The sequence below is a fragment of the Carcharhinus amblyrhynchos genome, unplaced genomic scaffold (genome assembly GCF_965287045.1).
Source record: "Carcharhinus amblyrhynchos unplaced genomic scaffold, sCarAmb.v2.hapA scaffold_76, whole genome shotgun sequence".
Taxonomy (NCBI): domain Eukaryota; kingdom Metazoa; phylum Chordata; class Chondrichthyes; order Carcharhiniformes; family Carcharhinidae; genus Carcharhinus; species Carcharhinus amblyrhynchos.
Window position 1 is genome coordinate 271,297 of NW_027649816.1, and position 13,521 is coordinate 284,817.

A 13,521-nucleotide genomic window follows, 5' to 3' on the forward strand; every position below is an offset into this window, starting at 1 on the left:
GGATCCCATGCCCTCTCACCTTCTCAAGAAGTCTTGCATGGGGGACCTTATCAAACGCCTTGCTGAAGTCCATGTACACCACGTCCACTGCACTTCCTTCGTCAATGTGTTCAGTCACATTATCGAAGAACTCAACGAGGCTCGTAAGGCACGACCTGCCCTTGACAAATCCATGCTGACTATTCCTGATCATGTCACACCTCTCCAAATGCTCATAAATCTTGTCCCTCAGAAGCCTCTCCATCTCCTGTATTCAAAGTTCTGACTGATGAAACCAAGCATGCCGAATGCCCCCTTCACCACTCTGTCCACCTGTGACTCCACTTTCAAGGAGCTATGAACATGTACCCCTAGATCTCTTTGTTCTGTAACTCTCCCCAACAGCCTACCATTAACTAAGTCCTGCCCTGGTTCAATCTACCAAAATGCATTACCTTGCATTTGTCTAAATTAAACTCCATCTGCCATTCTTCAGCCCACTGGCCCAATTGATCAAGATCCTGTTGCAATAACTTTCTTCACTGTCCACTACGCCACCAATCTTGGTGTCATCTTCAAACTTATTAACCATGCCTCCTATATTCTCATTGAAATCATTAATATCAATGACAAGTGGACCCAGCACTGATCCCTGAGGCACACCGCTGGTCACAGGATTCCAGTTTGTAAAACAACTGATGGAGTGGCACTCACCTGTCGAAGGAGCAGCGCTCCGAAAGCTAGTGACTTTTGCTACCAAATAAACCTGTTGGACTTTAACCTGGTGTTGTGAGACTTTTTATTGTGTTTACCCCAGTCCAACGCTGGCATCTCTACATCATGACTGTTTGATGTGAACAGTGTAGAGGGAGCTTTACTCTGTATCTAACTCCGTGCTATACCTGTCCTGGGACTGTTTGACGGGGACATGTAGAGGGAGCTTTACTCTGTATCTAACCCAGTGCTGTACCTGTCCTGGGAGTGTTTAATGGGGACAGTGTAGAGGGAGCTTTACTCTGTATCTAACCCCGTGCTGTACCTGTCCTGGGAGTGTTTGATGGGGGACAGTATAGAGGGAGCTTTATGCTGTATCTAACCCCGTGCTGTACTTGTCCTGGGAGTGTTTGATGGGGGGAGAGTGTAGAGGGAGCTTTACTCTGTATCTAACCCCATGCTGTACCTGACATGGGAGTCTTTGATGGGGACAGTGTATAGGGAGCTTTACTCTGTATCTTACCCCCGTGCTGTACCTGTCCTGGGAGTGTTTGATGGGGGACAGTGTAGAGGGAGCTTTACTCTGTATCTAACCCCGTGCTGTACCTGTCCTGGGAGTGTTTGATGGGGGGACAGTGTAGAGGGAGCTTTACGCTGTATCTAACCCCGTGCTGTACCTGTCCTGGGAGTGTTTGATGGGGACAGTATAGAGGGAGCTTTACTCTCTATCTAACCCCATGCTGTACCTGTCCTGGGAGTGTTTGATGGGGACAGTGTAGGGGGAGCTTTACTCTGTCTCTAACCCCGTGCTGTACCTGTCCTGGGAGTGTTTGATGGTCGACTTAGAGACAAACAAGCACTAATCATGTCAATGATGGACAATTCTTTAAAAACTGCAAGTTTTTAAATGCAAACACTACTAAATAGAAACCCAGTGAAACAGTCATAATGGGCTCAGTGAAAAATAAGGAATCCAGGGAAATGTAAATAAGGGGATAATTGAAACTGGAAAACCAGGTGGCTGTTATTTTTCTCCATCAAATGTCTCATCAGTCAAAACATGAGCTGGCGGCTGCTTTTCACTCAAGTGAGAATTGCTGAAGTTATTTTCCATTTTAAAAGCACTCTGGTCATTTAGCTCACTTCAGGTTATTACACTAGAGATCCCTGTCTTAATTTCTTCAGTTTTGAATGCATAAGAGCACTGTTCTCGAAAATGATGGAAAGAAACTTTTTCTATATTTTTGTACCATTTCTTGCAAACTAACACTGCAGAAAGCCAAGGTGGAAGGATTTGAGAAAGTATTCACAACAGAAACTGTCAAGTCAAATGAGAAGCCAGTATTTACAGAGATTGTGGAGTCAAGGCCACTTCTTGAACAGTTCAAGAAGTTCCTGAAAGTAGTGGACTACCTCTTCCAGGAGCTGATCTGTCGCCTGGTTAAAACTGCGATCCGACTATTACTGGAGGCCTTCACTGCTTCATTCATGGTGACCTCAACAGATGAGAGAAGGAATGAGGAACTTCTGAGGTGAGGAATGAGACCTTGGTCCAGACCTTCAGGTCCAGACCACAATCCTTGTCAGTTGAACACAGGGAGTGGGATAATGGCTTTGCACACAAAGGAAGAAAGTGACTTCCACAAGAATTTGAACTGGGGTTTGAAATAGTCAATATTTTTAGAATCATAGTGTCATAGAATCCTACAGTGCAGATGGAGGCCATTCAGCCCATCGAATCGGCACTGTCCACAATCCCACCCAAACCCTATCCCCATAATCCCATGCATTTACCCTGCTAGTCCCCCTGACACTAAAGGGCAATTTAGCATGGCCAATCCACCTAACCTGCACATCTTTGGACTGTGGAAGGAAACTGGAGCACCCGGAGGAAACCCACACAGACACGGGGAGAACGTGTAGTCTCCACACAGACAGTGATCCAAGCCAGTAATCAAACACGGGTCCTTGGCACTGTGAGGCAGCAGCACGAACCACTGTACCACCGTTTATTAACGTCAAGTAAGCTAACCTAGTCAAGTGAGCTAACCAGTTGTTTATTAATGATTGCGGGAGCTGATTAGCTCACTTGACTAGGTGACGAGTATATAGTGCATATTGAGGTCAGTGAGTCACAGAGTCACTAGTGCTGGTTCAATCCCTGAACTGGCTGTGCTTGTTCTTGAAGGTCTGTCTTCTTGTCTTACCCTATGCCTGAGGTGGAGTGATGGAACTGAACTGTGATGGATTGATTTTTTACAATAGTTACATTTTTGAAAATACATTTTTAACCAAAATAGATAGATTTGAGTATTTTTAACTGGTGAAAAGTTAGAAACATTGGCGTATCAAATATATTAGGATCCATATATCAAGACCAATAAAATGTAATAACAAATCCAAAGGCCTGATGGCAAGAAAGCTTTTAAACCTCGAGGAAGGAACATGTGTGGAGGAAATGCGGTAAGCTCGAAACACTACATTAGTGTTTCCCTCCCTCCTCCTCTAACCAAAAAAAACACCACTGTGAAAAGGTAAAAGTGAAGGTAAGAGTTTTATAAAGTTTCATAAATAGTTTAATTGGTGCTTGAAATGTGGTTCAGTGGGGTTAAGTGCTGCACTTGTGAGATGCGGGAGGTCTGTGACGTTTCCAGCATCTCAAACGACTATGTCAGCAGAAAGCATTCTGAAGGTAGAGGATAAATGGCTGGAGGTCGAGATACATATTGGTATTAACAATATAGGTAGGAAGAGTGATGAGGTCCTGTAGCAGCAGTTTAGGGAAATAGGTAGGAAGTTAAAAAGCAGGACTTCTAGGGTTGTAATCTCAGGATTACTCCCTGTGCCACGTGCTAGTGAGGCCAGAAATAGGCAGATAGTGTAGCTCAACATGTGGCTAAATATATGGTGTAGGAGGGAGGGTTTCAGATATTTGGACAATTGGGGTCTCTTCTGGGGCAGGTGGGATCTGTACAAGAAGGACAGGTTGCATTTAAGATAGAAGGGCATAAATATTCTGATGTGGGTATGCCGGCGTTGGACTGGCGTAAACACAGTAAAAAGTCTGACAACACCAGGTTTTAGTCCAACCGATTTATTTGATAATATACTCGCAAGCTTTCGGGTTAGCCCCTTCGTCAGGTGAATGGAGAGTTCTGGCCTCAGACAGAGCATATAAAGCACAGACAGTTTAGAGATCTCTAAACTGTCTGTGCTTTATATGCTCTGTCTGAGGCCAGAACTCTCCATTCACCTGACGAAGGGGCTAACCCGAAAGCTTGCGAGTATATTATCAAATAAATAGGTTGGACTAAAACCTGGTGTTGTCAGACTTTTTACTATAAATATTCTGGCCAGGAGGTTTGCTAGTGTCACACGGGAGGATTTAAACAAGTTTGGGGGTGGGGGGGCGGCGAGGGAACCAAAGCAAAGGTGAATTAACTGAAAGGGAACCAGAGAGTTGGGCCAGTAAGACTGAGAGAAACGGCAGGGTGGGATTGCTAATCAGAGAGGGTCTGGTGGACTGAAGTGCATTTGTTTCAACGTGAGAAATATATGGTAAGGCAGATGAACTTAGAGCTTGTATTAGTACTAGGAACTATGATGTTGTTGCCATTACAGAGACTTGGTTAAGGGAAGGACAGGATTGGCAGATTAACATTTCAGGATACTGATGTTTCAGGTGGGATAGAGGGAGATATGAAAGGGGTGGGGGAGTTGCACTACTGGTTAAGGAGAATATCACAGCTGGCCTGCGGGAGGACATCTCGGATGGTTCATACAGCGAGGCAATATGGGTACAGCTCAGAAATAGGAAAGGTGTAGTCACAATGTAGGGGGTTTACTATAGGCCACCCAACTGCCAGTGTGAGATAGAGGAACAGATGTGTAGGCAGATTTTGGCAAGGTCGAAAAGTAACAGTTGTTGTGGTGGGAGATTTTAACTTCCCTGATATTGACTGGGACTCACTTAGTGCTTGGAGCATGGATGGGGCAGAGTTTGTAAGGAGCATTCAGGAGGGCTTCCTGAAACAGTATGTAGATAGTCCAACTAGGGAAGGGGCCATACTGGACCTGGTATTGGGGAATGAGCCCAGCCAGGTGGTCAGTGTTTCAATAGGGGAGCAGTTCGGGAACAGTGACCACAATTCAGTAAGTTTTAAGGTACTGATAGATAAAGATAAGTGTAGTCCTCAAGTGAAGGTGCTAAACTGGGGAAAGGCTAATTACAACAATATTAGGCAGGAACTGAAGAATGTAGACTGGAGGCAGATGTTTGAGAGCAAATCAACATCTGGCATGTGGGAGGGTTTCAAATGTAAGTTGATAGGGATTCAGGACCGGCACATTCTTGTAAGGATGAAGGATAAGTATAGTACGTTTGGGAATCTCAGATAATGAGAGATATTGTGAGCCAAGTCATAAGAGAAAAATGAAGCATTTGTCAAAGCTAGGAAGCTGGGAACGCACGAAGCAAGTGTGGAATACAGGGAAAGTAGAAAGAAACGTAAGCAAGGAGTAAAAAGAGCTAAAAGGGGTTGTGAAAACGCATTGGCCAGCAGGAGTAAGGAAAATCTCAAGGCTTTTTATACATACGTAAAGAGCAAGAGGGTAGCCATGGAGAGGGTTGGCCCACTCAAGGACAGTGGAGGGAATCTATGTGTGGAGCCAGAGGAAATGGGAGAGGTATTAAATGAGTACTTTGCATCAGTATTCACCAAAGAGAAGGACTTGGCGGATGATGAGTCTGGGAGAGAGTGTGTAGATAGTTTGAGTCATGTTGAGATCAAAAAGGAGGAGGTATTGGGGTTCTTGAGAAACATTAAGGTAGACAAGTCCCCAGGGCCTGATGGAATATACAACAGAATACTGAGAGAGGCAAGGGAGGAAATTGCTGGGGCCTTGAGAGAAATCTTTGTATCCTCACTGACCACAGGGGAGGTCAGTAAAAAGCCTGACAACACCAGGTTTTAGTCCAACCGTTTTATTTGATAGTAAACTCACAAGCTTTCGAGGGTTCCCTCTTCGTCAGGTGAATGGAGAGTTCTGGCCTCGGACAGAGCATATAAAGCACAGACAGTTTAGAGATTACTGATTAGAATGCGAATCTTTACACCTAACCTGCTGTTCAAGTCCTAAAGTGGCTGACAACATGTGTGGAAGGAGCACTGATCACAGGTTAAAGAGATGTGTCTTGTCTCCAGACAGCACAGTGAGTGAGGTTTTGCAAACCCAGGCAAGTCACGGGGGTTACAGATAGTGTGACATGAACCCAAGATCCCTGCTGAGACCGTCCTCATGTGTGTGGAACTTGGCTATCAGTCTCTGCTCAGCGACTCTGCGCTGTTGTGTGTCGTGAAGGCCGCCTTGGAGAACGCTTACCCGAAGGTCAGAGGCTGAATGCCCGTGACCACTGAAGTGTTCGCCAACAGGAAGGGAACAGTCTTGCCTGGTGATTGTCAAGCAATGTTCATTCATCCGTTGTCGTAGCGTCTGCATGGTCTCCCCAATGTACCATGCTTCGGGACATCCTTTTTTGCAACGTATCAGGTAGACAATATTGGCCGAGTTGCGAGAGTATTTACCATGTACCTGGTGGATGGTATTCTCACGTGTGATGATGGTATCCATGTCAATGATCCGGCATGTCTTGCAGAGGTTGCTGTGGCAAGGTTGTGTGGTGTTGTGGTCACTGTTCTCCTGAAGACTGGGTAGTTTGCTGCAAACAATGGTCTGTTTGAGGTTGTGTGGTTGTCTGAAAGCAAGAAGTGGGGGCGTGGGGATGGCCCTGGCGAGATGTTCGTCTTCATCAATGATATGTTGAAGACTCCGGAGAAGATGTCGGAGCTTCTCCGCTCCGGGGAAGTACCGGACGACGAAGGGTACTCTGTCCACTGTGTCCCATGTTTGTCTTCTGAGGAGATCGGTGCGGTTTTTCGCCTTCAGACAACCACACAACCTCAAACAGACCATTGTTCGCAGCAAACTACCCAGTCTTCAGGAGAACAGTGAACACAACACCACACAACCTTGCCACCGCAACCTCTGCAAGACATGCCAGGTCATCGACATGGATACCATCATCACACGTGAGAATACCATCCACCAGGTACATGGTAAATACTCTTGCAACTCGGCCAACATTGTCTACCTGATACGTTGCAAGAAAGGATGTCCCGAAGCATGGTACATTGGAGAGACCATGCAGACACTACGACAACGGATGAATGAACATCGCTCGACAATCACCAGACAAGACTGTTCCCTTCCTGTTGGCGAACACTTCAGTGGTCACGGGCATTCAGCCTCTGACCTTCGGGTAAGCGTTCTCCAAGGCGGCCTTCACGACACACAACAGTGCAGAGTCGCTGAGCAGAGACTGATAGCCAAGTTCCACACACATGAGGATGGTCTCAACAGGGATCTTGGGTTCATGTCGCACTATCTGTAACCCCTGTGACTTGCCTGGGTTTGCAAAACCTCACTCACTGTGCTGTCTGGAGACAACACACATCTCTGTAACCTGTGATCAGTGCTCCTTCCACGCACATTGTCAGCCACTTTAGGACTTGAACAGCAGGTTAGGTGTAAAGATTCGCATTCTAATCAGTAATCTCTAAACTGTCTGTGTTTTATATGCTCTGTCCGAGGCCAGAACTCTCCATTCACCTGACGAAGAGGGAAACCTCGAAAGCTTGTGAGTATTATCAAATTAATCAGTTGGACTAAAACCTGGTGTTGTCAGACTTTTTACTGTGTTTACCCCAGTCCAACGCTGGCACATCCACATCACAGGGGAGGTCCCAGAGGATTGGAGAATAGCCAATGTTGTTCCTTTGTTAAAGAAGGGTAGCAAGAATAATCCAGGTAATTACAGGCCGGTGAGTCTTACTTACATCAGTGGTAAGGAAATGATTGGAGAGGATTCTTCGAGACAGGATTTATTTCCACTTGGAAATAAGTGGAATTATTAGTGAGCGGCAACATGTTTTTGTGAAGAGGAGGTCGTGTCTCACAAACTTGATCACGTTTTTCGAGGAAGTGATGAAGATGATTGATGAGGGTAGGGCAGTGCATATTGTCTACTTGGACTTCAGTAAGGCCTTTGACAAGGTCCCTCATAGCAGACTGGTGTAGAAGGTGAAGCCACATGGGATCAGAGGTGAGCTGGCAAGGTGGATACAAAACTGGCTCGGTCAAAGAAGACAGAGGGTAGCAGTGGAAAGGTGTGTTTCTGAATGGAGGGCTGTGACAAGTGACATTCCTCAGGGATCAGTGCTGGGGCCTTTGCTGTTTGTAATATATATAAATGATTTGGAGGAAAATGTAACTGGTTTGATTAGTAAGTTTGCGGATGACACAAAGATTTGCAAATCTGCAGATTGCAGGATATAGTTTGGCTGGAGGCTTGGTTGGAGAGATGGCAGATGGAATTTAGTCAGGAGAAATGTGAGATAATGCATTTTGCAAGATCGTATACAGATAGAAAATATACAGTAAATGGCAGAACTCTTAAGAGTATTGATAGGCAGACTGATCTGGGTGTACAGGTACACAGGTTGCTAAAAGTGACAACACACTACCAGAAGGATGTGGAGGCTTTGGAGAGGGTACAGAAAAGATTTACCACAATGTTGCCTGGTATGGAGGGCGTTAGCTATGAGGAAAGGTTGGAGAAACTTGGTTTATTCTCACTGGAATGACAGAGATTGAGGTGACCTGTTAGATTATGAGAGGCATGGACAGAGTGGATAGTCAGTAGTTTTTTCCCAGGATGGAAGAGTCAATTACTAGAAGGCACAGGTTTAAAGGAGATATATGAGGCAGATTTTTTTTACACGTAGGGTGGTGGGTGCCTGGAACTCGTTGCCAAGGGAGGTCGTGGAAGTGGATACAGTAGTGACTTTTAAGGGGTGTCATGACAAATACATGAATAGGATGGGAATAGAGGGATATGGTTCCCAGAAGGGTAGGAGGTTTTAGTTAAGACGGACAGCATGGTCGGTGCAGGCTTGGAGGGCCGAAAGGCCTGTTCCTGTGCTGTAATTTTTGTTGTTGTTTGTTCTTTCTTTGTTCTTTGAAGATTTGCGACAGTCAAATTACCATTTTCCTTTCAGCACACTCCCGCACCACACTAGGATCTACCTGGATAAACGCCTCCGTATCATGCTGCATGGCTCAGAAGATTCTCATGAAGTGCTTAGCATGCCCCAGGGCTCAGAGATCGTTGCAAACCAGCCTGAGAAGTCCGCCAGTGATACTGCAGTGAATGTAGACCAGGTAAGGAAAATTGCATGAGGAAGATTTGTTTAAGAATCTGGTGCTTCAACTGCACAAGTTGTCTTCTCACAATACACTTGTTTAGTGCCAGCTAATTATCTAAGGTGGTGGCAGCTTCTGACTAGTAAGAAGTCTGACAACACCAGGTTCTTCTGACTAGAACAGATGAGATTTTACTGAAAGACTAGCATCAGTGAAAAAATACTCTCTGCTTTCAAATCTTTAATAAATGCTATCTCCCAGTGAGAGAATTATCGCTCCCTGAGGGGGATCCTCTGCAGGGTGCCATCCATTGTAGATAAAATATGATTGGATTTGATATGTCTTATTGTTTTTAGCCATTAAACATAACAAATAGGAGCAGGAGTAGGCCATCTAGTCCTTCGAGCCTACCCTGCCATTCAATAAGATCATGGCTGATCTGTCATGTCTCAGTTCCACTTTCCCGCCCTTCCCCATAACCCTTAAAACCCTTGCCTATCAAAAACCTATCAACCCGCATCTTAAATATATTTAGTGAGGTAGCCTCCACCACTTCAACGGGCAGAGAATTCCAAAAATTCACCACCCTTTGAGTGAAGAAGTTCCTCGTCAACTCCGTTCTAAACTGCACCCCCCCCTTATCTTGAGGCTGTGCCCTCGAGTTCAGCTGTCCTTTCTGAGCGGGAAGAATCTCTCTACCTCTACCCTATCCATCCCCTTCATTATCTTATATTTCTCTATAAGATTCCCCCTCATCCTTCTAAACTCCAACGAGTACAGACCCAGTCTATTTAGTCTCTCTTCATAGTCCAACCCCCTCATCTCCAGTATCAGCCTAGTGAACCTCCTCTGCACTCCCTCCAAGGCCAAAATATCCTTCCGCAAGTGTGGCAACCAAAACTGCGCACAGTACTCCAGCTACAGCCTCACCAGTGTCCTGTACAGTTGCAGCAAGACCTCCCTGCTTTTATATTCTATCCCCCTTGCTATAAAGGCCAGCATCCCATTCACCTTCTTGATCACCTGCTGCACCTGCAGACTGGGTTTTTGCGACTCATGCACAAGGACCCCCAGGTCCCTCTGCACCGTAGCATGCTGCAGCTTTTCACCCTTTAAATAATAATCCCTCCTACTATTATTTCTGCCATAGTGGATAACCTCACACTTGCTAACGTTGTACTCCATCTGCAGGTCCTTGCCCACTCACTCAGCCTATCCAGATCCCTCTGCAGACTTTCCACACCCTCCGCACAATTTGCTTTTCCGCTCATCTTCGTGTCATCAGCAAATTTCGACACCCTACACTCAGCCCCCTCCTCCAGATCATCTATATAAATGGTAAATAGTTGAGGCCCCAGCACCGATCCCTGCGGCACTCCACTAGTCACCAACCGCCAATCAGAATAGCACCCATTGATACCAACTCTCTGCCTCCTATTAGACAGCCAATCCTCTATCCACGCTAACACCTTACCCCAACTCCATGCACCCTAACCTTCTGAAGCAACCTTTTGTGCGGCACCTTATCAAACGCCTTCTGAAAATTGAGAAACACCACATCCATCGGTTCCCCTCTGTCTACCGCACTAGACACATCCTCATAGAATTCCAATAAATTTGTCAAATACGACATCCCCTTAACGAATCCGTGCTGCGTCTGCTCTATCAAACCATTCTTTTCTCGGTGCCTCGCTATTTCTTCTTTGATGATGGATTCCAGCATTTTTCCAACAACAGACGTTAAACTAACCGGCCCATAATTCCCTGCCTTTTGCCTGCTAAAGGCTCGCATTAAAGACTAAAGGCTCGTATTGCTAAGAGGACATTGTTTGATTGCAACACTTCCTATTTTTATTTGAATTTTCGTGGGGTTGCACAAAGACATGGCATTGTGGATTTGCTCTGCTTTCCTGACCTGGGGCTTGTGTTTGAGTTTACCAGCCCCAATTCCTATCGCTGGAATGGATTTTTGTGTGTTGCATTAAGACTAACACATGCCAAACTGCAGCCATGACTGGATCAACTTTATTTTTGCCTCCTAAACAAAGAAGGCAACAGAAAGGACAACATAACAAATGCTCAGACTACCAATAGACAGCACTCCCTCTCCACTTGAAAAGAAACAAGTTTTATTTATGGGGAGATGGTGACATTGTGACGGATCCAGAAGTCCAAACAAATAAATAGTCTGAAGCATCGTATCAAACCCCATCATGGCATTGAAAATATAAAAATGTTGTCATATATGTGACCAGCTATCATTCATTGTTGCAAAAACCCAACTGCTGAATTAATTTCTCAGGGAAAAATACCTACCATCTTTACCTGGTCAACTTCCATGACTCCACACTTGCAGCAGTGTGGTTGGTTGACTCTTAATATTGGTCCCTTTATTTAAGATGGGGATTTATTTGCCACTGGGGGAGTGCAACAGAGATTCACCTGATCAATTTCTGGAGAGTAGCATTGTCAACTGAGGAGAAACTAGGTAGACGTATAAGATGATGAATGGGATGGATAGGATAGAGGTGGAGAGACTCTTCCCGCTCAAAAAAGACAGTAGGACTAGGGGGCACAGCCTCAAGATAAAGGGGAGGCGGTTTAGAACGGAGTTGAGGAGGAACTTCTTCACTCAAAGGGTGGTGAATCTCTGGAATTCTCTGCCCATTGAAGTGGTGGAGGCTACCTCGCTAAATATTTTTAAGAAGCGGGTTGATGGGTTCTTGATAAGAGAGGGGATTAAGGGTTATGGGGAGAGGGCGGGAAAGTGGAACTGAGCCACAACAGATCAGCCATGATCTTATTGAATGGCGGGGCAGGCTCGAAGGGCTAGATGGCCTACTCCTGCTCCTATTTCTTATGTTCTTATTATGTTCTTATGACTGGGTCTGTATTCCCCAGAGGGGTGACCTCACCGAAAAAAGGGTATGGCAGGTACAGATAAGCCATTTCTGTTGCTGGGTGAATCTAAAACCAGAGGACATAATGTCAGGATAAAGGGTAGGCTATTTAAAACTGAGATGAGGAGGAATTTCTTTACTCATGTGGTGAATCTTTGGAATTCTCTACTCCAAAGGGCAGTGCAAACTCAATCATTGAACATGTTCAAGACAAATTGATAGATTTCTGGCATGCAGGTTCCTAAGCTTGGCAACATAGGTGGCCAAGGCGATGAAGAAGACAAATGGCATGCTTGCCTTGGTTAGGTTGTATTTGGATTATTGCATGCAGTTCTGGTCACCACACTACCAGAATGATATGAAAGCTTTGTTGAGAGTGCAAAGAAGGGAGGCACAGACAGGGTGGATAGTCAGAGGCTTTTTCCCAAAGTGGAGTTGTCAATCACAAGGGGGCACAGGTTCAAAGTGACAGAGGGAAAGTTTAAGGGAGATATGTGGAGGAGGTTTTTCAGGCAGAGAGTGATAAGAACATAAGAGGGGATTAAGGGTTATGGCGGGAATGTGGAACTGAGCCACGGCAGATCAGCCATGATCTTATTGAATGGCGGGGCAGGCTCGAAGGGCTAGATGGCCTACTTCTGCTCCTATTTCTTATGTTCTTATAAGAACTAGGAGCAGGAGTAGGCCATCTGGCCCCTCGAGCCTGTTCTGCCATTCAATAAGATCATGGCTGATCTTTTTGTGGACAGGCTTCACTTATCCGCCTGCTCACCATAACCCTCAATTCCTTTACTGTTCAAAAATGTATCTATCCTGGTCTTAAAAACATTCAATGAGGGAGCCTCAACTGCTTCACTGGGCAGGGAATTCCACAGATTCACAACCCTTTGTGTGAAGAAATTCCTTCTCAGCTCAGTCCTAAATCTGCTTCCCCTTATTTTGAAGCCATGCCCCCAGTTTAGTTTCACCCGCCAGTGGAAACAACTTCCCTGCTTCTATCTTATCTATTCCCTTCATAATCTTATGTTTCTATAAGATCTCCCCTCATTGTTCTGAATTCCAATGAGTATAGCCCCAGTCTACTCAGTCTCTCCTCATAAGCCAACCCTCTCAACTCCGGAATCAACCTAGTGAATCTCCTCTGTACCCACTCCAGTGCCAGTATATCCTTTCTCAAGTAAGGGGATCAAAACTGTACACAGTACTCCAGATGTGGCCTCACCAACACTTTGTGCAGCTGCAACATAACCTTGCTGTTTTTAAACTCCATCCCTCCAGCAATGAAGGACAAAATTCCATTTGCCTTCTTTATTACCTGCTGCACCTGCAAACCGACTCCTTGTGATTCCTGCACAAGGACACCCAGGTCCCTCTGCACAGCAGCATGCTGCAATTTTTTACTATTTAAATAATGCTGTTATTCCTACCAAAATGGATGATCTCACATTTTTCAACATTGTACTCCATCTGCCAGACCCTCACTCACTCAGACTATTTATATCCCTTTGCAAACTGCCAGCATCCTCTGCACACTTTGCTGTTACATAAGAACGTAAGAACATAAGAAATAGGAGCAGGAGTAGGCCATCTAGCCCTTCGAGCCTGCCCCGCCATTCAATAAGATCATGGCTGATCTGTCGCTGCTCAGTTCCACTTTCCTGCTTTC

At 45.4% G+C, this 13,521-nt stretch overlaps 1 protein-coding gene across 1 annotated transcript in view; it reads left to right on the top strand.

Annotated features, from left to right (window-relative positions):
* The window catches only part of LOC145337798 (dynein axonemal heavy chain 6-like), a 785,492-nt gene that overhangs the window by 108,688 nt on the left and 663,283 nt on the right, over window positions 1-13,521 (top strand). The window contains exons 8-9 of the mRNA XM_080182651.1: window positions 1,969-2,225; window positions 8,811-8,973. Coding sequence (XP_080038777.1) covers window positions 1,969-2,225; window positions 8,811-8,973 — 420 coding nt within the window. The remainder of the gene's footprint in view (window positions 1-1,968; window positions 2,226-8,810; window positions 8,974-13,521) is intronic.